At 53.6% G+C, this 26,594-nt stretch overlaps 3 protein-coding genes across 27 annotated transcripts in view; all 3 read right to left on the bottom strand.

Annotated features, from left to right (window-relative positions):
• The window catches only part of ARHGEF1 (Rho guanine nucleotide exchange factor 1), a 46,739-nt gene extending 43,596 nt beyond the window's left edge, over nt 1-3,143 (bottom strand). For 6 of the 24 annotated variants that reach the window (XR_013530915.1, XR_013530916.1, XM_078359738.1 and 3 more), the window contains exon 1: nt 3,076-3,143. The gene's annotated coding sequence lies outside the window, so the exon portion shown is untranslated. Of the gene's footprint in view, nt 1-1,046; nt 2,472-3,075 lie in introns of those variants that run through there. The other 18 variants (XM_078359746.1, XM_078359751.1, XM_078359757.1 and 15 more) reach the window with 7 other exon arrangements.
• A 1,162-nt stretch (nt 3,144-4,305) lies between these two features.
• CD79A (CD79a molecule) lies at nt 4,306-8,974 on the bottom strand. The gene is made up of 5 exons (XM_002762164.6): nt 8,871-8,974; nt 6,984-7,280; nt 6,641-6,759; nt 4,991-5,059; nt 4,306-4,835 (listed from the first exon to the last, which is right to left on the bottom strand). Exons 1-5 carry the CDS (start codon nt 8,947-8,949, stop codon nt 4,722-4,724), a joined length of 678 nt encoding a protein of 225 aa, XP_002762210.1. The 5' UTR covers nt 8,950-8,974; the 3' UTR covers nt 4,306-4,721.
• Nucleotides 8,975-16,424: 7,450 nt separating this feature from the next.
• On the bottom strand, nt 16,425-26,516 carry RPS19 (ribosomal protein S19). Of its 2 annotated transcripts, none has more exons than XM_008988089.5 (6): nt 26,326-26,516; nt 25,927-25,997; nt 25,549-25,649; nt 17,930-18,113; nt 17,367-17,421; nt 16,425-16,496 (listed from the first exon to the last, which is right to left on the bottom strand). In XM_008988089.5, the coding sequence occupies exons 2-6, from the start codon at nt 25,995-25,997 to the stop codon at nt 16,470-16,472; spliced, it is 438 nt and encodes a 145-aa protein (XP_008986337.1). In that variant the 5' UTR covers nt 26,326-26,516; the 3' UTR covers nt 16,425-16,469. The 2 variants fall into 2 exon arrangements, with proteins under 2 accessions (XP_008986337.1, XP_003735638.1); XM_003735590.6 differs by having other exon boundaries at nt 26,482-26,516.
• Between the last annotated feature and the right edge of the window lie 78 nt (nt 26,517-26,594).

Below are 26,594 nucleotides of genomic sequence, written 5' to 3'. Positions count from 1 at the left end.
TCAAGAGACCATGCTGGCCAACACAGTGAAACTCCATCTCTACTAAAAATACAAAAATTAGCTGGGTATGGTGGCGCGTGCCAGTAGTCTCAGCTACTTGGGCGGCTGAGGCAGAAGAATCGCTTGAAACTGGGAGGCAGAGGTTATAATGAGCCGAGATTGCACCACTGCACTCCAGCCTGGTGACAGAAGCGAGACTCCATCTCAAGTAAATAATTGAGATTTTTTTTTTTGGGGAGCCCCTACCCTACCCTTCAGAAACTAAAATCTGAACCAAAGCTCTGAGACAATCACATCTACTTATGATACCTGGAAAAGTCAAGGGTATGTGGTCACTATGGCCTAGGCAGGAGTGCAAGCTGGATACGGCTGCTCCACAGAGGCCTGGGGCTTGGAGATGATGGAGGTGAGGAGTGTTGGCTATTTAGGAGAGAGGGTTGGGGGGGGGTCCCACAAAGGCTGGAGAATTATAGGTGAAAGTATCAGAGAATGGATGGATCTATAGACAACCGACAAGGCCTGGGGTATCCAGCAGAGGGAGCACCACATGCCTGGGGAGCTGGAGGGTTAGGGCTGGTTTGGAAGGTCCATAGGGTTGGGGGCTACATGGTACCTGATTTCTATGGAGGGCTCATGGTCTATAAGGTACTGAGCAGGTGACTCAGGATCTCCAAGAACTTCTGGGCGCCTTAAAGAACCTAAAAGGAGTCCTTGGAGTGTGTACTCCCCAGATTCTATTTGACACACAGTGGGTCTAAAGGATCCAGGGCTCATACAGGGTCATGATTCTATATGATTCTATAGGGACAGCTGCCAGCCTGTGGAACCTCTGGAGACTTAAAAGGGGCTCAGAATTCCATAGGGGTGTATGGTTGGTCCCGAGACCGTTGGTCTACAGAGCCCCGGGTTCTAGGGGATGTTACTTAATGAGGACCCCACATCTGTGAGAAGCCGGGTTTCCATGGAGAGCTAGCAGGAACCTGGAGGGTCTGTAAGACTTTAATCTACACAGAAAGTGGCGGGTCTACAGGAGCCCCAAATCTTACGTGGATGTGGCGGGTCTTACGCGGGCCCTAAATCCTTACGGGGGACGTGACGGTGTGCACGGCCAGGGATGCCAGGAAGGACGTGTAGAATCAGGGTCTGACGCCCGCCGAGGACCGCGTCCCTCACCTGCTCCAGGTGGAAAGAGATGCCACCGCCGCCGGAACCGAAGCCTCTGCTCGCCGGCTCCGCGCTCTCCCCACCCCCGACGCAGAGTCGCTCTAGCCGCCCCGAGTCGGCCTTTGCGCCCAGCTCCACTCCTCCTGCCAGCCGCTCTAGCCGGGTTCCTGCTCTGCACCGGCACCGGCGACTCTACTCCTCCCGCCAGCCGCTCTAGCGCTGCACTGCGCCACGCAGGCCAGATAGGGCCGCTCTGGCCTGTATTGGAGGGCCGGCGTTTCCATATCTCGACTGCCCCCGTCAATCCCTGGGTGCCGCCCCGCGCCCGGAGGTACAGATGAGTCCAACCCCGCCCGAGTTCGATCGGTGCTCTCTGAGTCACTCCGGCGCTGACCACTCAGACCGCGGAGTGGGGCTCCCTGTCCTATTAGTCTCCCCACTTCGGGGACCCGCTGAATTTCCAACGCTCGTACATCATCAATTCCCTCCGTACCCCCAGATCTCCCTTCCTGTGGAACTGTAAAAGCAAAAGTCTTGAGTTCCAGCACACCCTTCCCTCTGACATGCAGTGGCGTCATCTGCAAAAAGTAATGACTTCTCTGCAGGCCTCAGTTTTCCCATCTGTATAATGGGAGAAGGTCTCCAGCTCCCTCCGCTACTCCCGTCTCCACGGTATAATTAAAGACCTAGAAAAGAGCTTTCTGAAAACTCTTTCAAATGCACTCTGAAACTTTCAGCTCCACAGCGGCCCTCGTCGCTGTTGTGATTGCTGTTTTTCTTTTTTAGGTGGCCCTAAAGCATGCGGAGGCTGGAGGATGGCACTTTGTGGAAAGCAGGTGCAAGTTCAAATCCAAACTGCACACTGTCCCGCGATATGCGTTCCCTGGGACGAGTCGGTTTGGCTCCCGGGCCTCGGTTTCCCCACCCGTACAATGGGAGTGATCGTCAGTCCTCCACTAAGCAGGTGGGAGGCCTTGGCCCCGGCCTCGCACCGTTCGTCCCCACCTACTGGGCACTCTGCAAGTGTGAGTTCTCCCCACTCTGCTCCCTTTGACAGATGGGAAACTGAGGCCCGAGGAGGAGTGGCCGCTGGGTCCGCGGGGCCCCTCCGCTACCGGCAGCGCCCCAGCCCCTTCCTCCTCCTCCCCACTTCCCCCAGCAGCCGAGGGGAGGAGGCCGGGCGGGGCCGGGGACCGAGTACCTGGTGTCCGCGCAGAGGTGACCGGCGGGGCGCCCGGGGTCGGGCTCGGCGATCCCGGGCCCTGGGTCCCGGCTCCCGCTTCCTGGCTCTGGCGGGGCAGGAAGTCGGGGCGTTTTTCCGGAGGCCCCCGCCCCGCCGCCCCTCCCCGCTTCCTGCCAGCGCCCCGCGCCCGCCCGGCACCTCCACTTCCTTCCCCTTCTCGCCGCCTGCCCGCCCCTCCTTTCCCCGCTGCGCCCGGGTCCCCGCGGGCACCGGCCCCACCCTGGCCGCGCCCGGCCTCTCCCCGGCTTTGTCCATCTGTCCGTCCGCCGGGCGCGGGCTCCGTGGGGCTCGCAGCTCCCGGCTGGGGTCACCTCCCCGCCGGGCCTAGGGGGCGAGCCCTGCTCCCCGTGCGCCCCAGCCCGAACCACGGCCTCCCGGCCTTTCCGCGTCTGTGGTTCTGTTGGTCTTATGCTCTTCCTTCGCCTCCGTGGGTGTGCTCCCGTCTGCGACTGCGTTCCCTTCTCTGCCCCTCTGTCTTTCTGTATTGGGATCCATCCCTCCTCGGCCTCCACCTCTCCTCTCTGTCCATCACTTTCGCCCCGAGAGCCCTTCTCTACCCTCTCCGGGTCTCTCTGTATCTTTCTGCATCTCCAGCTCAGTCTCTGTCATTTCCCCAGCTGTTGCTGCGCCTGGGCCTCTTCGTGCCCATTTTCGGTTGCCCCTCCTACCTTCTGACTCTTCGTTGCCTTCTCGCTCTGTCTCTGCCCCTCTTTATCTCCACCTTCCCGTCTCTCTCAGATTCCCAGGGGCTCGTCATCTCTTCCTGTACTTGCTCATCTCCTTCACTATCCCTGGGTTTCAGCCTCTCTCCTCTCCCTTTCTCAGGAAATGCGTGGCTCTGTGCCTCTGTCATTGCCCCTGGATCTCCCTGCTCTCCCCAGGTTAGGGCCACAGACCCTCCAGAATGCCCCTTCTGTAAGTCAACCCACCGGGAAAAGGCTGCAGTCTGCATTTCGTGCCAGCCCCACAAAATAGTCCCTGTGTTTCCAAGACTTAAATATGCATAAAGTGGCTCATGCTCCTAATCCCAGCACTTTGGGCAGCCAAAGCAGGTGGATCACCTGAGGTCAGGAGTTTGAGAACAGCCTGGCCAACATGGTGAAACCCCATCTCTACTAAAACTACAAAAATTAGCCAGAGGTGGGGCAGGTGTGGCACATGCCTGTCATCTCAGCCGCTCAGAAGGCTGATGCATGAGAATTGCTTGAACCTGAGAGGTGGAGGTTGAAGTGGGCTGAGATTGCGCCACTGCATTCCAGCCTGGGCGGCAGAGTGAGACTCTCTCAAAAAAACAAACAAAAAAAAAAAAGCGGGGCCAGGCGCGGTGGCTCAAGCCTGTGATCCCAGCACTTTGGGAGGCCGAGGCAGGTGGATCACGAGGTCAAGAGATCGAGACCATCCTGGTCAACATGGTGAAACCCCGCCTCTACTAAAAATACAAAAGTTAGCTGGGCATGGTGGCACGTGCCTGTAATCCCAGCTACTCAGGAGGCGCTGAGGCAGGAGAATTGCCTGAACCCAGGAGGCGGAGGTTGCGGTGAGCCGAGATCGCGCCATTGCACTCCAGCCTGGGTAAGGAGCGAAACTCCATCTCAAAAAAAAAAAAAAAAAAAAAAAAGCATAAATAATTTGGTAGACACACCTACATTGATCTTCTCTCCTTCTTGCTTAAAGACATGACCCTAGGGTGAGACCCTGCAGATAGGGCCAAACCAGTCCTTTGGTTGGGTTGGGGACCTCCCAAAGAGATGTCCTGTTTCTTCCAGGGGGACAGCCCAGACTGGCTACCTGGTCCCAGGTGTGGGGAGTTGGCAGGGGTGGCTTGGGCTGGAACTCCTGGGTCTAAGGGAAGTGTGGGAGAGGCGGTTCCCATAAGATCCACGACTCCTGCCAAGGTCTGCTATTGGGAAGAATTTATTATCACTAAGTGGCCCTGACAGGACTGGGAGGAGGGGGTGACACTAACGAGGCTGCTACAATCAGCTTCCCTAGAGGCAGCGATTAAGGGCTCATTACCTGCTGGGGTGGTGGGAGCCTGGGAAAGGCAGCAGGGGGAGGACTGGGTTAAGGGGTGGGGGGTGGGGCAGTCTAGAGAAAAGAAGAGTGGGACACCCCCGGGGGGAGTCCAAGGAATCCAGGGTAACCTCACTCTTCTCCTCACTGGAGAAGAGGAAGTTACCTCCCCGCCCCCAACCAGGGGAAGATGACTAAGGAATCCTCCCGGAGGGCTGAAGGGAGAATGTTCCCGGGAAGTGAGGAGAAACCCTGGAGCTGGATATACTGCAGGTGGTGGCAGCCTGGCAGGGGAGGGGTGTCACGGCTTCTCCAGCTGGACATCTCCTACGTGGAGGCTGCCCACATCCTGGTAGGTGCCCTGGAGGCCCCGGGAGATGTCCTCATACATGGAGCAGTCATCGAGGTTCAGGCCCTGGGGTGGAAATGAGGCAGTGAACATCAGCACCCTGGCACCTGGGGTCCCTGTCCCCAACCACTCCTAGAGGGAACCCCATGCTGTTCTTTCTGGGACCCTTCCCCCCAATCGCTAACACACCTGCCCGTACCCTGTCCCCACCCTTCACTCACTTCATAAAGGTTTTCGTCTTCATATTCATCCCCAGCATCCAAGCCGAGTTTCTCATTGTGCCATCGTTTCTGTAGGGGTGGGTAGAGTGGGTGCCTCAGTGAGCAGGGGGAGGTGAATATCTTTCGGACCCCCCTGGATGCCAGAAGGTGCCTTTTCAGAAAGGGTAAGAGATGTGCCCAAGGCCACATACTGGTTACGTGGCAGTTATCTTTGAGTCTAACTGTTCTTTCTTTGCCTTTCTTTTTCTTTTTCTTTCTTTCTTTTTTTTTTGAGACGGAGTTTCGCTCTTGTTACCCAGGCTGGAGTGCAATGGCAGGATCTCGGCTCACCGCAACCTCTGCCTTCTGGGTTCAGGCAATTCTCCTGCCTCAGCCTCCTCAGTAGCTGGGGTTACAGGCACACGCCACCATGCCCAGCTAATTTTTGTATTTTTAGTAGAGACAGGGTTTCACCATGTTGACTAGGATGGTCTCGATCTCTTGACCTTGTGATCCACCCGCCTCGGCCTCCCAAAGTGCTGGGATTACAGGCTTGAGCCACCGCATCCGGCCTCTTTTTCTTTTTCTTTCTCTCTCTCTCTCTCTCTCTCTGTTTCTTCTTCTTTTTTTAAACAGAGTCTCCCTCTGCTGTCCAGGCTGCAGTGCTGTGGCACTGTCATATTTCACTGCAGCCTTGAACTCCTGGGTTCAAGCAATCCTCTCACCTCAGCCTCCCGAGTAGTGGAGACCATAGGTGCATGCCACCACACCTGGCGAATTTTTTAAAAGACTTTTTGTAGAGATAGGATCTTCCTATGTTGCCTTTGTAGAGATAGGATCTTACTATGTTGCCCAGGCTGGTCTCAAACTTGTGGCCTCAAGTGATCCTCTTGCCTCTGTTCTCTAGACCCTCCACTCCCTTACCATTCTCCATGAACAACAGTTGCAGTTGCTGAGGGGTGTACAGAGAGGCTGGTACAGATCGGAGATTTTGGGAGGACCCCTACGCCCCACCTTCCCTGGTCTTGGCTGCACCTGGAAGGTAACTACACTCCTGGGTGAGGGCAGGAGGAGAGTGAAGACACTCTTGGGGGAAGAGTGAGACTCTTTTCAGCGGGAGGTGGATGTGAGGACAGCCCTGAAGGGGAAACTAAATTGAAGACACCCCCTGGGCCCAGCGCCAGTTCGAGTCCCTTTTTTTTTTTTTTTTTTTTTGAGATAGAGTATTGTTCTTGTCCTCCAGGCCGGAGTGTAATAGCACAATCTCGGCTCACCGCAACCTCTGCCTCCTGTGTTCAAGCAATTCTCCTGCCTTAGCCTCTGGAGTAGCTGGGATTACAAGCACCCGCCACCACACCCGGTTATTTTTGAATTTTTTTTAGTAGAGACGGGGTTTCGCCATATTGTTCAGGCTAGTCTCGAACCCCTGACCACAAGTGATCCTTCCGCCTTGGCCTCCCAGTGTGTTGGGATTACAGGTGTGAGCCACCATGTCCGGCCCAAGTCCCTTCTTTATATTCATTCATTTAACTTCCACAGCTCCTGTGCAATGGGTGCTTTCTTCTTCCAAGTTTTGGATGGAGAACTTTAGGCTCTAGAGGGCCACCTGGGCATTGGGAGTCCTTCAGCCCAGGCCCTTACCCGCCAACTCGGGGGTCCCAGCAGACTCACCCTGAACAGCAGCAGCGTTCCAGGCACCACTGCGCAGAACAGGAGGATAATCCCCTCGGCTGTGATGATGCGGTTCTTGGTGCCCTCCCCCATGTCCAGGAAGGGCCTGGGGGGCGGGTCTGCAAGGAGGTAGGAAGCTTAAAGCCCTGGCACATCTGCCCAACCTCTGCAAGGCCCCGGGCCCCCCGAAATCCCCACTCTGCAGAGGAGATCGTCAGTCCCTCGTCCGAGCCAGTTTGAAACCCACAAAGAAGGTACTGGGTATATCCCCTCCACACTTCAAAGATAAACTGAGTGTCCCCAGCGGGAGAGTGGGGGTAGGGGCCAGGGCCAGGCCACTCACGGCGCACGCGGAGGTAGGTGCCGCAGGACTGCTGGTATGGCTTGTTGCCCTCCTGGACACGGCACATGTATATGCCTCCGTGGCTCTTGTTCACGTTCTGGATGGTCAGCGTACCGTTGACACCCTGGCCCAGGCCGACGAACACCGGGGGCCACGTGTAGTTGCCGTGGAGGACACGCCACCAGGTGACGTTGGTGTTACTGCCATTGTGAAGGCACTGTAGGTGGGCCTCTTCCCCCAGGCTTGCCATCAACGATGTTGGGCCCTTGTGCACCCACAGGGCCTGGCACCCAGGGCCTGCGGAGAGGCAGGGTAGGTGGGTCAGGGACTGGGCATGGCGACACAGGCCCGCAGCCCTGCCCTTACAGCTCCAGCACTCCTGGGAGGGGTGGGGAGGAGGGTGAGGACACTCATGGGGGGAGGGGAGGAGGGCGAGGACTCTCCTGGGTCTGGAGGAGGAGGGAGAGCCCCTGAGAGGGGCTGATGCATCTTGGGGAGAGGCGGATGCAGGAGAGTGAAGATGCCCCTGGGAAAGGAGAGAGGACACAGGGGTTGGGGTGGGTGAGGACATCCTGGGGGAGGAGAATGAGACTCTCTGGGATAGTGAGACCCCTGGGAGGCCCTTGTCACCTCTGCAGTGCCATCTCCTGCCCCCCTCCTGCATACCCACTTTGTGCTCTGGCCTGAGAACTCACTGGCTTTTGGATGTTTGTTCTAGGAACTGGAGGCTGCGTCCAGACAGCTCTTTCCAGAAGCAGGCAGGCATCCCCTCCTCCCACAGCCTTCCCAGTCCATTTTCCCACCCCAGCCTCAGTGAGACTCTGCACCTGGTGCTTTTTCTTGGTAATCCTCACAGAACCCTAGCAGTAGGTTCTTTCCTTAACCCCACTTTACGGGAGGGATGACTGAGGCCCAGGGAGGGCAGGCGAGTTGCCAGCATCACCAGGCAATCAGGAGTGGCACTGGGTTCAAACTCCTGGCTCCCTGGCCTCTTCCTGCCTGGGCTGAGGAGCCTATCTGTGGCCTGCCCTGGCCTGTGACCCTGTGCCCGTCCCTCATTCTCTGTAACTTGTATGTTTCAACTTCAGGGTCAGGGGTGAGTTCAGTCCTTGGGCTGGGCTGGTGGTGAGTGAACGCCCTCAGCAGGGTGGAGGTTGTGGGTGTCTGAGTCGGGGTGGCTCAGGCTGACTGCAGCGTCCAATCCGGGGCTCCTCTGGGAAGCCCCAGATCTCAGCCAGGCCACCCACATGGCCGGCCTCTTCTTCTGGAAGCAGTCGGAGGAGGGAGGTGGGGAAAAGAGAAGGAAGAAGAGGTAGGGAGAGGGGCCAAGCACCCTCGTTGGCATGGGCTTAGGACTCAGGTGGGAACTCCAGTTACCCTGAGAAACCGAGAAACCTCTGAGCTCCTGGGGTAGCATGGCCACGCGCTGGCCTTGGGTGGGCAAGGGGGGTCCATGAGGCATCAGATCCCCCAGTGCTGAGAAGGGGCTCCCAACACAGGGTGGCGCCTGAGGTTTAAGGCAGAGAAAGGTTTTTCTCCCCTTGTCAGACACTGAACGCTGCTAGCCCCACTGCCCTTCCTGCCTGCAGCCCTGGTGCTCAGTCAAGAGCGGCTTTAGTTCCTTCTTTTACAGGAGGTGGGGGAGGTGACGCTTGCTCCTGCCTCCCTCCGTGGGGCTCTGGACCCCCATTTTCCTTCGCTGGGCTCTCTCCAGCCGCATCTTTGCCCAGCATGGAACAGACCCGATTTCTACAGGTGTCTTCCCTGGCTCTGTGCTCTCTGCCTCCTATTCCCCTCTCCTGAGCCCCCTTCCCGCTGCCTGTGCCCTCTCTGCAGCCTCCACGGCTTCCCCCTCCTCCCCCCAGTTCCTGCCCATTGGCCACATACCCAGGTAGGCAGCAGACAGCAGGAAGAGGAGGAATATGGAGGCAGGCAGAGCTTGGAGGACTCCGAGACCCCCAGGCATCTTCTCCCGGTCGATGCGTTAGTTTGAGCTGCAGCAGTCCTGGGGTACCAGCTCCCTACCCAAACCCCACCCTATTTCCTGCCCAGCCCCCCGGAGATGGGCTCTAGTGGTCCTCGCTGCTGGGTCCTTTGCTCGTTGGGCCTGGGGACAGCCCCTGCCGGGTATGCTTCAGGCCATGAGTAGAGAGGAAGTGCTCCCTGCACCTGCGGTGGCCACAATTCCCCTGAGAGGTGGCTGCCTGGGTAGGGGTAGAGGCTGGTTCAAGGGCTGGGTCATCACTGCTGAGCCTTTGGAAGGAAGCCTAGAGAGCCTGAGTCCTGGTCACGTGCTCTGGGCAGGTGAGGGTTCTGAGCTTGACCTCTGCCCCTGCCTGACCTTGGGCAAACCTTGTTCCTTCCCTGACGCCATTTCCTTGCTTCTTGGGATTAGAAACAATGACTTAAGGCTGGGCGCGGTGGCTCACGTCTGTAATCCCGGCACTTTGGGAGGTCGAGGCAGGCTGATCACGAGGTCAGGAGTTCAAGACCAGCCTGAACAATATGGTGAAACTCCCATCTCTACCAAAAAACACAAAAATTAGCTGGGCATGGTGGGTGCCTGTAATCCTAGCTACTCAGGAGGCTGAGGCAGGAGAATCACTTGAACTTGGGAGACTGAGGTTGCAGTGAGCTGAGATGGTGCCATTGCACTCCAGCCTGGGTAACAGAGCAAGACTCCATCTCAAAAAGAAAAAAAAAAGAAACAAGGACTTAAAGGGGTTGCTGGGTGCACAGAAATGGCACATAATAGGTGCTCAGTAAATGCTAGTCACTATAAATGCTCATGAAGAATCAGTAAGGCAGGCTGCCCCGTGGCTAACATGTGACAAGGTGGGCAGTTTGATCCTTCCAGCCTTGGCATTTTTTGTCTCTGAGATGGGGATCAGAATGTCTCCCTGTCTCATTATGTGATATGACATGGTGTTTGTTCCCGGTATTCAAGGAGTTAGACCCATGATCAGCTCATTACTGGAATTCTTTTTTTTGAGACCGAGTCTCGCTCTGTCACCAGGCTGGAGAGCAGTGGTGCAATCTCTGCTTATGGAAACCTCCGCCTCCTGGGTTCAAGCGATTCTCCTGCCTCAGTCTCCTGAGTAGCTGGGACTACAGGCCCGCACCACCACACCCAGCTAATATTTGTATTTTTAGTAGAGACAGGGTTTCACCATGTTGGCCAGGATGGTCTTGATCTTTTGACCTTGTGATCTGCCCACCTTTGCCTCCCAAAGTGCTGGGATTACAGGCGTGAGCCACTGTGCCTGGCAGAATTCTTTTTTTTTTTTTTTTTTTTTTTAGAAAAACAGGCTGGGTGCGGTGGCTCATGCCTGTAATCCCAGCACTTTGGGAGGTCGAGGCGGGAGAACCACCTGAGGTCAGGAGTTAGAGACCAGCCTGGCCAACATGGTGAAACCCCATCTCTACTAAAAATATAAAAATTAGCTGGGTGTAGTGGTGCATGTCTGTAGTTCTAGCTACTCAGGAGGCTGAGGCAGGAGAATCGCTTGAACCTAGGAGGTGGAGGTTGTGGTGAGCTGAGATCACACCATTGCACTCCAGCCTGGGTGACAAGAGTGAAAGTCCATCTCAATAATAATAACAATATGTATTTCTTCTTCTTTAGAGAGATGGGATCTTGCTACATTGCCCAGGCTGGTCTTGAACTCCTGGCCTCAGGGAATCCTCCTGCCTTGGCTTCCCAAAGTGCTAGGATTATAGGCATGAGCCACCACACTCAGCCGGAAGTTGTTTTATATTGATCTGCCATGACTGGGCAAGGTAGGTCATTCCCGTTTTACAGAGGGGAAACCGTGGCCCAGATAGGGGATGTTGTCACTTGCTGGTGTCATACAGTCTGCAGGTGGTGGACAGAGATTCAGGGTTGATTCTGTGTTGCTCCCAGTTTCCTTTGAGCATGTCTGGAGGAGGGAAATGAGGTCTGAGTGGGGAGGGCAGAGTTGCTGAGATATCTGAGAGCAGTTAGGGGACCCTCCTACACACATACAAGGGGATACATAAAGTAAATTCATTGGCCAGGCGCGGTGGCTCACGTCTATAATCCCAGCACTTTGGGAGGCTGAGGCGGGTGGATCACGAGGTCAAGAGATCGAGACCATCCTGGTCAAGAAGGTGAAACCCCATCTCTACTAAAAATACAAAAATTGGCTGGGCATGGTGGTGCATGCCTGTAGTCCCAGCTACTTGGGAGGCTGAGGCAGGAGAATTGCTTGAACCCAGGAGGCGGAGGTTGTGGTGAGCCGAGATCGTGCCATTGCACTCCAGCCTGGGTAACAACAGTGAAAATCCATCTCAAAAAAAAAAGTAAATTCATTGTAGGGAGATTTTTGGTAGCAGACATTGAGAAGCAAATGAAAAGTCCGTCCATGGGAGAATGGGCACATCTACTACAGCAAAGGCAGCCAACAGAATGCGATAGAATAGGGGAAGGTGTCAGGGCTGTCTCAGAAACAGCACAAACATCAGAAAAAAATACCATAGCATGAGAGAGTTGACCTGTTTTCACAAGGCAAAACAACCCCGTGTGCTGCTTAGAGACACACATTTGTAGTAGAGCTGTAGACCTGTGCAGAAAAGTGACAAACGCCCAGTTCCTGGGAGGCGTTACCTCTTGGGGAAGCCAGAGTTTGGTCTGGGGAGGGGCACACAGACACACAGAGCTCATCTTGCCTTGGTTTTATTTCCTGTGTTACTTTTTTATTTTGAGACAAAGTCTTGCTCTGTCACCCAGGCTGGAGTGCAGTGGTGTGATCTCGGCTCACTGCAAACACTGCCTCTCAGGTTCCAGCGATTCTCCTGCCTCAGCCTCCCAAGTAGCTGGGACTACAGGCATGTGCCACCATGCCCAGATAATTCTAACATTTTTAGTAGAGATGGGGTTTCACCACGTTGGCCGGGCTGGTCTCAAACTCCTGACCTCAGGTAATCCCCCTGCCTCAGCCTTCCAAAGTGCTGGGATTACAGGCGTGAGCCACTGCACCCAGCCACCTTTTTTTTTTGAGACGGAGTTTCGCTCTTGTTACCCAGGCTGGAGTGCAATGGCACGATCTCGGCTCCCTGCAACCTCCGCCTCCTGGGTTTAGGCAATTCTCCTGCCTCAGCCTCCTGAGTAGCTGGGATTACAGGCATGCGCCACCATGCCCAGCTAATTTTTTGTATTTTTAGTAGAGACGGGGTTTCACCATGTTGACCAGGATGGTCTCGATCTCTTGACCTCATGATCCACCTGCCTTGGCCTCCCAAAGTGCTGGGATTACAGGCGTGAGCCACTGCGCCCGGCTGTTTTTTGTTTTTTTAAGAAATAGAGCCTCTTTCTGTAGCCCCGGCTAGAGTGCAGTGGCATGATCATAACCTCAAACTCCTGGGCTCAAGTGACTCTTTTACCTCAGTCTCCCAAGTAGCCGGGATTACAGGTGCACACCACCATGCCTGGCTATTTTTAAAATTTTTGTAGAGGTGGGGTCTCGCTATGTTGCCCATGCTGGCCTGGAGCTCCTGGCCTCAAGTGATCCTCCCAGGTTGGCCTCCCAAAGTGCTGGGATTACAGGCACTGCACCCTGCCCTGCCTGTGTTACTTAAACTGGGTGGTGCTTCACAGGTTTTTGTTACATTACGAATACTGTTTTGTATGCCTCAAGTATTTCGGCCTTTTTTGTTTTTGCTCTGTTATCTAGGCTGGAGTGCAGTGGTGTGATCTCTGCTCACTGCAACCTCCGCCTCCTGGGTTCAAGACATTATCCTGTCTCAGCCTTCTAAGTACTGGGATTATAGGTGTGCACCGCAATGTCCTGCCATTTTTTTTTGGTATTTATTATTATCATTTGAAATGGAGTTTCACTGTTGTTACCCAGACTGGAGTGCAATGGCACAATCTCGGCTCACCACAACCTCCGCCTTCTGGGTTCAAGCAATTCTCCTGCCTCAGCCTCCTGAGTAGCTGAGACTGTAGGCGCGCACCACCATGCCCAGCTAATCTTTGTATTTTTAATAGAGACGGGGTTTCACCTTGTTGACCAGGATGGTCTCGATCTCTTGACCTCACGATCCACACCTCGGCCTCCCAAAGTGCTGGGATTATAGGCGTGAGCCACCGCGCCCGACCTATTATTATTTTTTAGATAGAGTTTTACTCTTGTTATCTAGGCTGATGTGCAGTGGTGTGATCTTGGCTCACCACAACCTCTGCCTCCCAGATTCGTGATTCTTCTGCTTTAGCCTCCTGAATAGCTGGGATTACAGGCATGTACCACCATGCCTGGCTAATTTTGAATTTTTGGTAGAGATGGGGTTTCTACATGTTGGTCAGGCTGGTCTTGAACTCCCAACCTCAGGTGATCTGCCCACCTTGGCCTCCCAAAGTACTGGGATTACAGGTGTGAGCCACCACGCCTAGCCTTTGTTGTATTTTTAATAGACAGGGTTTCACCATGTTGGCCAGGCTGGTCTTGAAAATTTTTTTTTGAGACAGAGTTTCACTCTTGTTGCCCAGGCTGGAGTGCAGTAGCGCAATCTATGCTCACCATGACTTCCGCCTCCTGCATTTAAGCGGTTCTTCTGCTTCAGCCTCCCAAGTAGCTGGGATTACAGGCATATGCCACCAGGCCCGGCTAATTTTTGTATTTTTAGTAGAGATGGGGTTTCACCATGTTGATCAGGCTGGTCTCAAACTCCTGACTTCAGGCGATCCACCCACCTCAGCCTCCCAAAGTTCTGGGATTACAGGCATAAACCACCACACCTAGTCAAGGTCTCAAACTCTTAACCTCAAGTGATCATCCACTTCCCATAGTGCAAAAATTTTTAAAAAGTGCAATTGCCACCCATGCAGAAGAGCCTGGGCCTCGAGTCCAGGATTCTTTTACATCTGTTTGGTCAACTAACTGGTCATCCGAACCTGTTTCTTCTCATATAACATGGGTACAAACCCACTTGTAAGACTGTAAGAATATTCTGGCTGTGTGTGGTAGCTCACACCTGAAATCTAAGCATTTTGGGAAGCTGAGGCAGGCAGATCACCGGGGTCAAGTTCAAGACCAGCCTGGCCAACATGATGAAACCCTGTATTCTGCAGTGCACTTGGCACAGTATCTGGAACACAGTTCTATAGCTCTGGGGACCAGGATCCCAGGTGTTCTGTTGGGGTCAGTAGCCCCTCTGCACTTCAATTCTTCCTTAAGACCCCTTCCAGGAATAAGCTTGGCTCCAGACCTGGAAGCCCTGACTTCGCCTTCAGTGGAGGAGCCCGTTTCTAGGCCCTCTACTGCCCCCCAGTGGCTGGAGCGGCACAGCTGCGGGACTGCAGACCTACTCCGGACACCTCCACCTTCCCACGTACCTGCTGCTGTGCAAACCAGATGCTTGGCATATTCTCATGTTGTCAGCTCTGGAAAATGTTTTATCCTTAATGGCCAAAAGAGGAAACTAGGGCCCAGAACAGGGAGTGACTGGCTTACAGCCAGAGTGCAACCCTTTGGGCCTCTCTTCTGAAGTACAGAGCCCTGGAGTGGCTAGGCCCAAGGCTGCAGCCAGGTGGCTTGGGTTCAAATGATGGCTGTAGCTGGGGGACATCGGGCAAGTTACCCAACCTATGGCTTACTTTCCCTACTTCCAAAATGCTTTTCGGCACCTACTTCACAGGGTTGCTGAGTGTAAACAATGATGCCTTAAAATTTTTTGTTCTTTTTGAAATGGACACTGGCTCTGCTCAGGCTGCAGTGCAGTGGTGTGATCTCGGCTCACTGAAACTTCCACCTCCTGGATTCAAGTGATTCTCCTGCTTTAGCCTCTTGAGTAGCTGGGATTACAGGTGTGTGCCACCAGCTTGGCTAATTTTTAATTTTTGAGATGGAGTTTCACTCTTGTTGCCCAGGCTGGAGTGTAATGGCATAATATTGGCTCACTGCAACCTCCACCTCCCGTGTTCAAGCAATTCTCCTGCCTCAGCCTCCTCAGTAGCTGGGATTACAGGTACCCACCACCACACCCAGCTAATTTTTCCTATTTTTGGTAGGGATGGGGTTTCACCATGTTGGCCAGGCTGTTCTTGGAACTCCTGGCCTCAGGTGATTCAGCGCCTCCCAAAGTGCCGGGATTACAGGCATGAGCCACCGTGCCTGGCCACAATGATGCAGTTGGAAAGTGCCTGGCACAGTGCAGTGCTGGCACACAGTAGGTTCTAAGTGTGTTTTAAATACAAATCCTTCAGCACTGACAATCAAGCTGGGAAGGATGGCAGCTTCATTCTCCCCTGGTGTAGGACCTGATGGCTTTGATACTTCCTATTTTCAACACTTATGCCTTAGATTTGGGAACTGCCAACTGGCTGTCCACCAGCAGAGCTACTCAGAGTCAAGGCTCTCCATGGCATGTTGCCCAATCAGGAGTTAGCAGGGTCACAAACAAGGTGAAGGCTCGGGGGAGGAAGGTGCACTGGTCATGGGATTAGGAAGAGTTGGGATTTAAACTCAAGTAGTTTAAACTTCAAAACTCAGCCTTTGCCCTTTCCAGAAAATGGGTCAGATCCCAGGAATAACCTGGACAGGGGAATACTGGGAGCAGCATCGGGTCACAGTAGGTCCCAAGAGCTTCTTTCCCGTTTTTCCCACTGGGCAGTGTTGAAATCTCCTGCCCTGATCAGGTGCCCAATCATGGGTGGAGACCGCATCTCACTTTGCTGTGTAAGCCAGTCGCTGTGGAGGACTGCTGAGATCATGCAGCCCCCGTGTGGCCACCCTGGGAGCTGCACTTCTGCACAGGCACCTATCAGGCTCCACTTCCACCGGCTCCCTGCCACTGCCACACTCAGCAGGCCCACCACCACTCAGATGCAGAGTGAAGGCTCAAGGACCACCCAGAACGTGCATGTCCAGGAGTGTTAGTGTGCAGGCAGCACAGGCCACTTTGTGGTGGAGGCTCCCTGGTGGCCTGTGTTCCACATTCCAGGGAGAAGCATGAGCCATAGACCCTCTTGCTTTCCTCCAGCAGAAGCCACCTCTGCAGCCCATGTCCAGCTAAGCGCACAGCTTACTGCCCTCTATAGCTCACACAGCCATCCTTTCTTACTTTCTGAGAATTGCAAAGACAGGATGTGGGGGAGTGAGCCACAAAGGCCCCTAGGCCCTTCCTCCAAACCCAGATAGGAATTGTTTGACTGGGGAGGCCCTACTGGCTGCCAGGTACACAGCCATCTAGGCACCCTCACTCAAGGGAAGGGAGGAAGCGCTTATTCCTCATGCCCCCAAAGAGCAATCAATCAAGAGACCCAGACCAGACCAGGCGCAGTGGCTCACACCTGTAATCCAGCACTTTGGAAGGCAGAGGCAGGAAAATCGCTTGAACCTGGAAGGCAGAGGTTGCAGTGAGCTGAGATGGTATCACTGCACTCCAGCCTGAGTGACAGAGCAGACTCTAAAGAGACCCAGACCAGGATTACGAATGAGGCAATTTATTAACCCAGCATGGTTTGTTCTAATGCTTCTTGTTGGCAGCTGCCACCTGTGGGAAAAGATGGAAGAGTAAGGTCAGTCAAGGGGGCCTCTGCTGTGCACTTTGTAACAGCTATCTACTATCCACTAGAGGTGGGTACCCGATGTGTGGTCTTAAATGAAATGCATCCATCTCATCTAATTCTCACTGTGATTATTTCCCCATTTCACAGATGTGGAAGGAAGAAGGGAGTGGTGGAGTGGAGTCCCACTGCCATGTGAGAAAGCAACATCCAACCACCAGCGATGATGTGTCTGCCAAGCCCCTCTGCCTGGAAGAGCTTTCTCCTTCCAGGCAACCCCCAACTCCTAGAAGGCTAACACCTTCCATTCTTTTGCGACACTTGACTAAGTCACTAAATACTCCAAACCTCCTAGGAGGCCTGAGTCAATGCTACAGAATTGAGTTCATGCCAGGCCCTGGGAGCTCCTGTTGTATTCTTCACTACCATGCTTGACATGGCCAAGGGTAGATTCTGGCCACAGGGAGGCCAAGACAGGGAGACTGTGGCACCAGAGGTGTGGCCACTCTGCCCCAGGTGTCAGCCAGCCAGGATCTGAATGGAGGCCTGGGTCCTGAACCAGCCCTGTCCCTTTCCCAAGCCACCCATGTGATGCTCAGTAAGCATGAGGACTTCAGGGAACACTGCAGGCAGACCTGGGAAGAGGGAGTCGCCTGCAGATGCAGCTATGTGCTCTGCGGAGGCTCACTGGCACCTGGGCTGCAGTTCCCTCCAAATTTCTAAGCGGCACCAGCAGGAAAAGTTAGTCACAACTGTCCTTTCCCCTGTCCCTGGGCAGCCCTCCTGACCCCACCACCACCCTGAGCTGTGCCCTCCAGGAGGAAATAATTCTGGCCCTGCCGCAACGCAGGCCTCACCTGTCCGGCGATTCTGTCCAGATCTCTCTGTCCCTGAGGTGTCAGTTTGCGGCCCCTGTGGGGAAGGAATGGTCATGTAGGCCCCAGTGAGCACAGGTCGTGTTCTCAGCCCCTTCCCTTCTGGTTTCGAGCTAGGCTTCTCAAGAAGGCACCTGGCTGTGGGACCACCTGCCGCCAGCCAAGTCTCAGTGAGGGCCTTAGTCAGGTGCATTCTAACGAGCTGGGGGCAGCAGTGGGAGCCCGCCTGGGAGCTGATGGGGTGTCGTTTGTGCAAGCATTAGATCAAAAGCCCCGAAAAATCAATTGGTAAAAGTTAACGAGCAGGCTAATGAAAGCGGACAGTCGCTAAATTACCTTCCTGGCGCCTGGGCTAGTCAGCCAGAGAGGTCAGGGTGAGGCCCCTTGCTGTTCGCTTTTCTGCAGAATCCCCTCCTGCCTGCCTCTGAGAGGCCTGAGGGGCTGGGCAGACTATGCAGGACCATTTACTGGGGAAATGAGTTGTGGGCACTGATGGCTTGGCCCCAAGGCTGCTCCATCAATCCAGCCCTGCCCACCCTGCTTACCCATCTTGGTCCTTTTCCACCATTTTCAGCCCCTCCAGGGCTTGGAGGACCCGGCGGGCCACGCTCTTGGAGCCTCGGCTGAAGTGGCTGGGCATGACGCCATTTCTCTGACGTCCCCCATATATCTTGGTCATGGAGCCAACCCCAGCGCCACCCCGGAGGTACAGGTGCCGCGCTGTGGAAGCTGGGGATAGTGTGAGAGGGCGATTTAGGGTCTTTATCAAGGTCTCACGTAAACAATTCCATGTGTAAAGAGCCAATTCTCACCGTTTTATGAGGGAAACTGAAAACACACACTAACACCCGGAAACTGACAGCTCCCTCTTTGTCCCCAACCCCAGTTAGCTCTTCCTCACCAAGCAGCCCTGCACCCTGGGTGGGCACTCCCACCTCTGCAGGGCCAACTTCTTTTTTTTTGAGATGGGAGTTTCGCTCTTGTTACCCAGGCTGGAGTGCAATGGCGCGATTTCGGCTCACCACAATCTCCGCCTCCTGGGTTCAGGCAATTGTCCTGCCTCAGTCTCCTGAGTAGCTGGGATTACAGGCATGCGCCACCATGCCCAGCTAATTTTTTTTTGTATTTTTAGTAGAGATGGGGTTTCACCATGTTGACCAGGATGGTCTCGATCTCTTGACCTCGTGTGATCCACCCGCCTCGGCCTCCCAAAGTGCTGGGATTACAGGCTTGAGCCACTGCGCCCGGCCGCCAACTTCTTTAGTGCTTACTGTCCCAGCAGCACTGCTGTTGAATTGAACCTGAGGTATGTACAGGTGGGGCCTAGCTGTGACCATCTCCATTGCCACTCTCTGGGCAACCAGAGTCTGGAGAGAGAGCTCAAGATAACAAGGACAGGGCAGACACTGTGCAGTGGATGCCCCCATCTTGGTATGTGTACCAGCCCCTCTGTGGACACGGGGGTTGTTGTTCCTAGACTGGCTTGGGCAAGTCCCTGGTCCACCCCAGCCAGCCTCCTTGCCTGCAAGGAAAGCCCCCACCTCCCCAGAAACACGGTTCCACTAACTGCAGCACACTTCAGTCAGGCCCCATGCCAAGGGCTTTTCTGTCTCTCCACTGCACCTCACCTTAGGGCCGGGAGGTTACTGTGAGGACTCAATGGGTGTGTCAAGTGCTATTCTCCTTTACAGAGAGTGACACTGAGATGCCAGAGGGTACTCAATGGCTCCATGTCACATGGCTCTGGAGGCACTGCCTTGTCCTGCCACTGTGATCCATGATGCAGGAAGTTCAGCCATCACATGGTTCCGCCTGGCTCTGGAGCAGATTCTGATTTGTCCCTGGGACCCAGAGACCAGCAAATTGACTTCTTTCCTCTAGTTCTAGAGATCAAGTGGGGGAATTTGGGGATTCTTCAATAGTTGCCAAGTGCCAGGCAGCAGTGTTTTGTGTGGGGTGGTGGGCTGCTCCTGGCCTCCTGCTCCCTGCCCAGAAATGGTTCTTGCACACCGCTTGTTCCCAGCCCCCTCCTGCCCTGAGATCAGGTACAGATACAGCCAGCCCTCCATAGCCACAGACTCAACCAACGGTGGATCAAAAATATTCAGAGGAGAAAAATCCACACAATTAAAAGCAGTGTGACAATTACTGTATTCACCCCCACCCCCACCCCCGCAAGACGGGGCTTCATTCTGTCACCCAGGCTAGAGGGCAGTGGTGTCATCACAGTTCACTGCAGCCTCGAACTCTGAAGACTTAAGCAATTTTCTTGCCTCAGCCTCCCGCTGGGACTGCTATATGTCTGGCCTGTATTAATCCAGAAGTAATCTGGAGATGATTTACTATATATGGGATCCAGCCAGGCATGGTGGTTCATACTTGTAATCCCACCACTTTGGGAGGTTGAGGTGGGTGGGTGAGTCACCTAAGGTCAGGAGCTTGAGACCAGCCTGACCAACATGGCAAAACCCTATCTCTACTAAAAACACAAAAAAATTAGCCAGGTGTGGTGTCGCACACCTGTAATCCCAGCTACTTGGGAGTATGAGGCAGAAGAATTTGCTTGAACCTGGGCAGAGGCTGCAGTTAGCCAAGATCATGCCACTGCACTCCAGCCTGGGTGACAGAGTGAGACTGTCTTAAAAAAAAATACTACTACATGGGACGATCTGCATAGGCGATATGCAAATATTACTCCCCCCCCCCCCATTTTTTTTGAGACAAGGCCTCATTCTGTCACCCAGGCTGGAGTGCAGTGGTGTGGTAACAACTCACTGCAGTTTTGACCTTATGAACAGTTGGGACTATAGGCGCACACCGCCACACCCAACTAATTTTTGAAGAGACCCATTTTGCCATCTTGCCCAGATGGTCTTGAACTCCTGGGCTCAAGTGATTCACCCATCTTGGCCTCCCAAAGTGCTGGAATGACAGGTGTGTGTCACTGTGCCAGCCCCAATGTTATAGCGTTTTATATTAAGAGTGAACATCTATGGACTTAGGTATTGGGGTTCATCCTGGAACCAATCCCTGGCTGATACTGTATAACCATGGTCTGTGGGGGCTAAGAGCACAGCCCTGCTGTTGTCTCACTACCTCTGCCATCTGCTCACTTCTGTCCCCACCTCACCCCACGCCCTACCCCCTTAGCCCACTGCTGGGTTATAAGTACCCACAACCAGGACCACTTGGTATAAGCCACGCACCCCAATCTTTCTGCCAGGAGAGTGACATCACTGGAAACCTCCAACGTTTCAGACCAGCTCAATGTCCAGCAGCTGCTGCCGTCCCTCTAGGCCCTGTACCTGGCTGTGTGGGAGACCTGCTCTCCCACTTGAACTACAGTACCCAGGACTGGAGAAAGCAGGGTAGCTTTTTCTATTATCTTGCTTTTCTCTCTCTCTCTCTTTTATTTTGAAGGAGTGAAGCAGTAGTTATCTTGCTTTTTAAGAGTAAGGCACATACTCTTAAGCAGAGATGCCCCGAGAGGCTGTGTACCAGAAATGGGCACTCAACCTCAGTCTTGTTGGGTTTCGACTAGCACCCAGAGCTCAGGCCAATCTTGGTGTGGACATAGCCAAGCTCTGAGGTGTCAGATTGACAGCGGCTTGAATTCCAACACTGTTCCTTCTCAAGAGGGACACAGGACACACCTATCTATCCTCCAGGTGGTTCATGCTATGGTATTGGAGACACATGGTGACTGGCAGAGAACAAGCTCTCAATAAAGCCTATTACGTTCTTTAATGGAGGCTTAAAATGTGTAAAATGTGGCTGTATGAAAACCTTTTGGCAGCCGGGTGTGGTGGCTCACGCCTGTAATCCTAGCACTTTGGGAGGCTGAGGTGGGTGGATCACCTGAGGTCAGGAGTTCAAAACCAGCCTGGCCATCATGGTGAAACCCCATCTTTAAAAAAAAAAACCTTTCAGCAAGGAGAACAACCTTGGTCCGATATTATAAGCTCCTCCCCTGCCATCCTGACCCACTAGAAGAGAGAGGAAGGGTTATTAACTTTGCAAATTGGAAATGCAAGAGCTGAAATACCACATTCTATTAAAACACTGACCTTTTTCCTCTCCCCCTAGAGACCCAGGTTCCAGCCCCACCTCTTGAATTGGGAGTTGCACAAATCCAGGCCACTCTAGCTGGTACTTAGAGCCAAATGCAAGCAAGGTGCTGTCACAAATGGTTTCTTCTGCAGTTCCTGCAGACTAGAAGCCTTTTGCTCCTCTGCTGTGTGAATTCTTGGGATGGCAACCCACTCCTCTCAGGAACCCCTTTTCCAGGAATCACCCTCTACCTGGAACTGCAAAGGAGGCCACCCCTCTTCACTCTGTGAGTTCATGGTCAAGGGAGAGCTGTGTGTTCCTGCTAGACAGAGGGGGGGTTCTCTCTGCACTTGAGCACAGGGCAGACCAGCCAAGGCACGGTTTTCTCAGGAGTCATCACAGCTCAGCTAAGTTCAGACTGTGGTCGCATCCTGACCTACTGAGTCAAAGACAGGGAAGAACTACCCCCAGTACGCTCTGGCTGACCCTTCTCTGCCAAACTTAGAAGAAACCACCACTTCTTTGACCTTGATTAATCCTTTAACTTACTTCTGTGACACCTCCCAGGATCTCATTCTTTCTACTATCTTTTTAATTTTTTAACCTTATACAAAAGTTAACTCAAGAATTCTTTTTTTTTTTTTTTTTGAGACAGAGTTTTGCTTTTGTTACCCAGGCTGGAGTGCAATGGCGCAATCTCGGCTCACCGCAACCCCCACCTCCTGGGTTCAGGCAATTCTCCTGCCTCAGCCTCCTGAGTACCTGGGATTACAGGCATGCGCCACCGTGCCCAGCTAATTTCTGTATTTTTAGTAGAGACGGGTTTTCACCATGTTAACCAGGATGGTCTCGATCTCTTGACCTCGTGATCCACTGTGCCCGGCCCAAGAATTCTTTCTACTATCACAGCACAAGTGGGTGCCCAGCCCTACGCAGGAGCCAAAGATGGACTGGCTTTTAACCTACAAGAAATGTTTTCGGACACCCCAATTCAGCAGCTGCTCGCAGACACCCACCAAAACACCAAACTGGACTCCCACATCTCTATCTTCAGCAGGTCCTTCAGAGAATCAAGACAGCAAGAGGCTTGTCCAGCCAGTCACGCCTATAATCCCAGCTACTTGAGAGGCTGAGGGAACCTGGAAAATGGGAGGTTGCAGTGAGCCAAGATGACGCCATGGTACTCCGGCCGGGGTGACAAGAGCGAAACTCCGTCTCAAAAAAAAAAAGAGGCCTAGCTGGGTGCAGTAGCTCACGCCTGTCATCCCAGCACCTTGGGAGGCTGAGGTGGGCGGATCACCTGAGGTTGGGGGGGTCAAGACCAGCCTGACCAACACGGAGAAACGCCATTTCTACTAACCATACAAAATTAGCCAGGCGTGGTGGGGCATGCCTGTAATCCCAGCTACTTGAGAGGCTGAGGTAGAAGAATCACTAGAACCTGAGAGACAGAGGTTGCAGTGAGCTGAGACCACCCCCTTCATAAAGACCCATGGTGACCATCTCTTGAACGTCCGGTGAGAGCAAGTCTGAGTTCTTCCTCCACCTTGCCCCTTACACTACTGCCTTGGGACTTCTTACTCCTACAGCTCCACTCCATTCCCAAACCACCCCCTAGGAGGGCCCCATCTTCTGCCATGGACCTCCTTATCCCCAAACCCCAAGATTAAGACCTGTCCACCACACACCGGTTCCTACACGCCTCCACATTTTGGCCCTGCTCAGCAGGGCCACAGCCTCAGCACACTAACTTCAAATATGAGGGGGCAAAACAGGCCAGACTCTATGAGACTTTCAGCTAGTCCCTTCACCTGTCTGCGCATCAGCTTCCTCTTTGGTAAAACAGATCACTCCCATGACTAGTATAAACTGACTGCCAAACTGGGTGGAACATATCAAAACTCTAAAATAGATACTGGTCAACTCTGCCTATAATCCCAGTGCTTTGGGAGGCTGAGGTGGGAGGACTGCTTGGGCTTGAGAGTTCAACATAGTGAGACTCCATCTCTACAAATAAAAAAAGTTAGCTAGGCATGGTGACTGGTGGGCACTGGTAGTCACTTAGGAGGGTGGGACAGGAGGATCACTTGAGCCCAGGAGTTCGAGGCTGCAGTGAGCTATAATTGTGCCACTGCACTCCAACCTGGGTGACAGAGCTAGACCTTCTGCCACAACTACAACTCTGCACCTGTGTATGTAGATATGTGGGTGTGGCTGTATCCCAACAAAAATATACACAACAGGCCTCTAGTCTACACACAACCATCCTGTGTACTAGGGCAGGTGGACAAGTGAGGTGGAAAAGGGACCTTTGTGGTACTTCCTGTGATGAAGGCCAGCAGGCAGGCAGAAGATGCACATTCTGCCTGAGGTTTCCAGGAAGGGACATGGTGGGCTGAAAGGGGCCACAGCAAGTCTATCATGACCATCAGGTGCGATTAGGTTTGTGATCCAAGGGCTTAATCCCATCTCTTGTTAATCCCTCCCCATGTTAAAACACACAAAACCACATGAACAAAAGACACACAGTCCTATTTTGGGGTATCTGATAGCACAGCATGCATCTTCACCCCAGCAAATGAGAAAGGCTATTAGATGATTTTTCCTAATCCTAGATCCAAAGGATTAGGAAAATAGATATGCCAATCCTAGACCTTTCAGTCCTCAGAGGCTGCAGCTGAGTTACGCTGATCCTCTGTGCCCACTCCAAGGCCCGATACAGTGGGCTCCATGGCCATTTGAGGCACAAGTGTACCACAAATCTACAAAATGCCCTGACCTACTGACCCTTGAGGCACTGCCGAAGCAAGATGGTGGATAGGTGGAGAGGATACATCTCTTCCAGACCTTGTCACTGCTGTGCACCCAGAGAAGTCAGCTTCTCTTCATCAGCCCCACATTCTGTCTAATAAGAATGGTGAGTGGGTGATATGCCATCAACCCAACCCACCATAGCAAGTTCACCTTTCAGTCCTCAGAGGCCGCAGCTGAGTTATGCTGGTCCTCTGTGTCCACTCCAAGGCCTGACAGTGGGCCCCATGGCCATCTGAGGCACAAGTGTACCACAAATCTACAAAATGCATCTTATTCCGAAGGGCCAAGCAACCTGTACCAAGGTCAACTCTTTTCAGGGTCACTCTGAAGTTTTGCTGATTTCCAAACCCGCTTCCCACCTACTTCCTATCTGGAGACAAGTTGTAGTCAGGATGGAACCCCCACTTCATGAAATATAAGGTTTAAGATTAGAGAGGCCAAGGCCCCATAGCAAAGGTCCACTCTGAGGCTGTCGCCTTGACACAACACAACACTGCCACCGCCACCGCCCACCATGTTAGGTCTTCCTGAGGGTGAAGATTTAGTGAGCACTGAAATGTCAAGACACATGAGAACTAACACTAGTTAGGGGCTGTACATACATTACTGTACATTATTATATTATTACTGAACGTAAATTATTACTGTAAGATCAAGAGACGGGGCTGGCACAAGGTCACAGGTGCCCATAAGGTCAGGAAGTCAAGATTTAAAGCAAGGACTAACCTGGCCACACCTCCAACCATTTAGTTAGAAAAACCTTAGAGACATGGAGAAGGCTAACTTGACCTGAGCAATTATAAAAGGCAGCTAACTTTTTCTTAAGTACTTTGCAATAGACATGTTCTAAATACTGATTTAAATTCATTCAATCCTTACAATTCTCTCGGTACTGGCACAGTAATTAGCCCCATTTTTGGAATGAGAAAATGGAGGCGCAGGCAGGTTAAGTAATTTGCCAGAGTTGACACAGGCAGATGTAAAAGATGGATTCAAACCCAGGGAGTCTGACTCCATGTATGTAGGAAGAATTAGACCAACTATAAGCAAAATATGAACATTCATCTGTCTCTGGTTTCCCTTGAAGCTCAAAGCCGCAAATCCTCCTCTCACAAGGCTCTTAGAATTGCATAAAAACTTGGAGTATCAAGTTATTGAATGTCCTATCACACAAAGCATGTGGTGACACAACCCAACCTTTCTCTCCCTCTTGGGCAGGGGCCAGGAAAGAGCTCAGAGGAGATAGGTAAGTATGGTTTGTGCCAGGGGTCGCCCAGCTCCCCACTCCCAAGTTGCTCACCAGCTCGCGTGTAGAACCAGTTCTCATCGTAGGGAGCAAGCTCTTTGTGCTTGGCCAGCTTGACGGTGTCCACCCATTCAGGGACTTTCAGCTTCCCGGACCTAAGACCAAATCAGCGAGAAAACCACTATTCAGTAATCTCCACAAACTACCCCACACCCCAAATGCCCTCCCTTCAACACAGCCATGGGTTACGAGGTGCCCGATGTGCCCAGAGTACAAAGAGAAGCTGGAACCGCAACCAAGCCAGGCCTAATGCTGAAGGGAGCCACAGAAGCCCCAAACAAGTCTCCCCTGCCAGCACCGGCAAACACTGGGCCCAGACGGGCAGACCAACGCGACAGCCTCCCCGCTTTGAACCTCAGTCCCCAAACTCACTTTTTGAGAAAGGCTGCCAGAGCTCTAACGAACTCCTGCTGGTTCACGTCTTTTACAGTAACTCCAGGCATCTGCGGGAGAAGGTCACGCATGTGAACACAGGCCTGGTGGAGACGACAGCCAAGGGCCCGGAACCCACCCCACTCCTTTCGCTCCAAAGTATCTTAAACCAGGGTACCCCATTACTTCCTAAGGCCCCTTCAATGACTGGCCCCGGCTCCTGCGGGGCCGAAGGAGCTCACTGACGCCCACGGACTCTCTGGGTCGCACGAACACAGCCCGGCTCCCGCGTGTGAAGATCCTGCGCAACCCCACTCCTCAGCCCTGGGACTCCGGACGCCCCACGCACACCCGCCGCTGCTCCCCCGGGCCCACGCTCAGCTCCCGGACGGCGCTGACCGGGCATGTTCGGGCCTGCCGCTCGCACGTGGCCACGGCTCCAGGGGGCGGGACGGGCCCGCGCCGGGCGCCTCGGGGCCCTTAGGCACGCGCTCTGAGGCTGCGGTGTCCGGTCGTGACGCCCCACGCACTGTCCGATTCGGAGCACCCGCTTACCGTGCGGCCTCCGCGCTGCCAGCCAGGGGAAAGGGAGCGACGGGGTTTCCCGGGCGCACAAGTCGGGCTTCGGGTCTCGCGAGAGTTCTGAAAGCTCGCGAGAGCGGGGGGGG

This window comes from Callithrix jacchus, chromosome 22 (genome assembly GCF_049354715.1).
Source record: "Callithrix jacchus isolate 240 chromosome 22, calJac240_pri, whole genome shotgun sequence".
Lineage (NCBI taxonomy): Eukaryota > Metazoa > Chordata > Mammalia > Primates > Cebidae > Callithrix > Callithrix jacchus.
This window is presented reverse-complemented; position numbering and strand designations above follow the sequence as displayed.

Bases quoted from the DNA above. Each gene is read 5' to 3' on its own strand.
- CD79A (XM_002762164.6), bottom strand. From the start codon at position 8,949: ATGCCTGGGGGTCTCGGAGTCCTCCAAGCTCTGCCTGCCTCCATATTC. The intron at 6,760-6,983 runs GTGAGTGGCCTG...ACCTCCTTGCAG, and splicing joins CACCTACCTCCGCGTGCGCC to ACCCGCCCCCCAGGCCCTTC. The intron at 5,060-6,640 runs GTGAGTCTGCTG...CCACCCCTACAG, and splicing joins GAACGCTGCTGCTGTTCAGG to AAACGATGGCACAATGAGAA.
- RPS19 (XM_008988089.5), bottom strand. From the start codon at position 25,997: ATGCCTGGAGTTACTGTAAAAGACGTGAACCAGCAGGAGTTCGTTAGA. The intron at 18,114-25,548 runs GTGAGCAACTTG...CACTATCCCCAG, and splicing joins CTGGTTCTACACGCGAGCTG to CTTCCACAGCGCGGCACCTG. The intron at 17,422-17,929 runs GTAAGCAGGGTG...CCTTCCCCACAG, and splicing joins GTGGAAAAGGACCAAGATGG to GGGCCGCAAACTGACACCTC.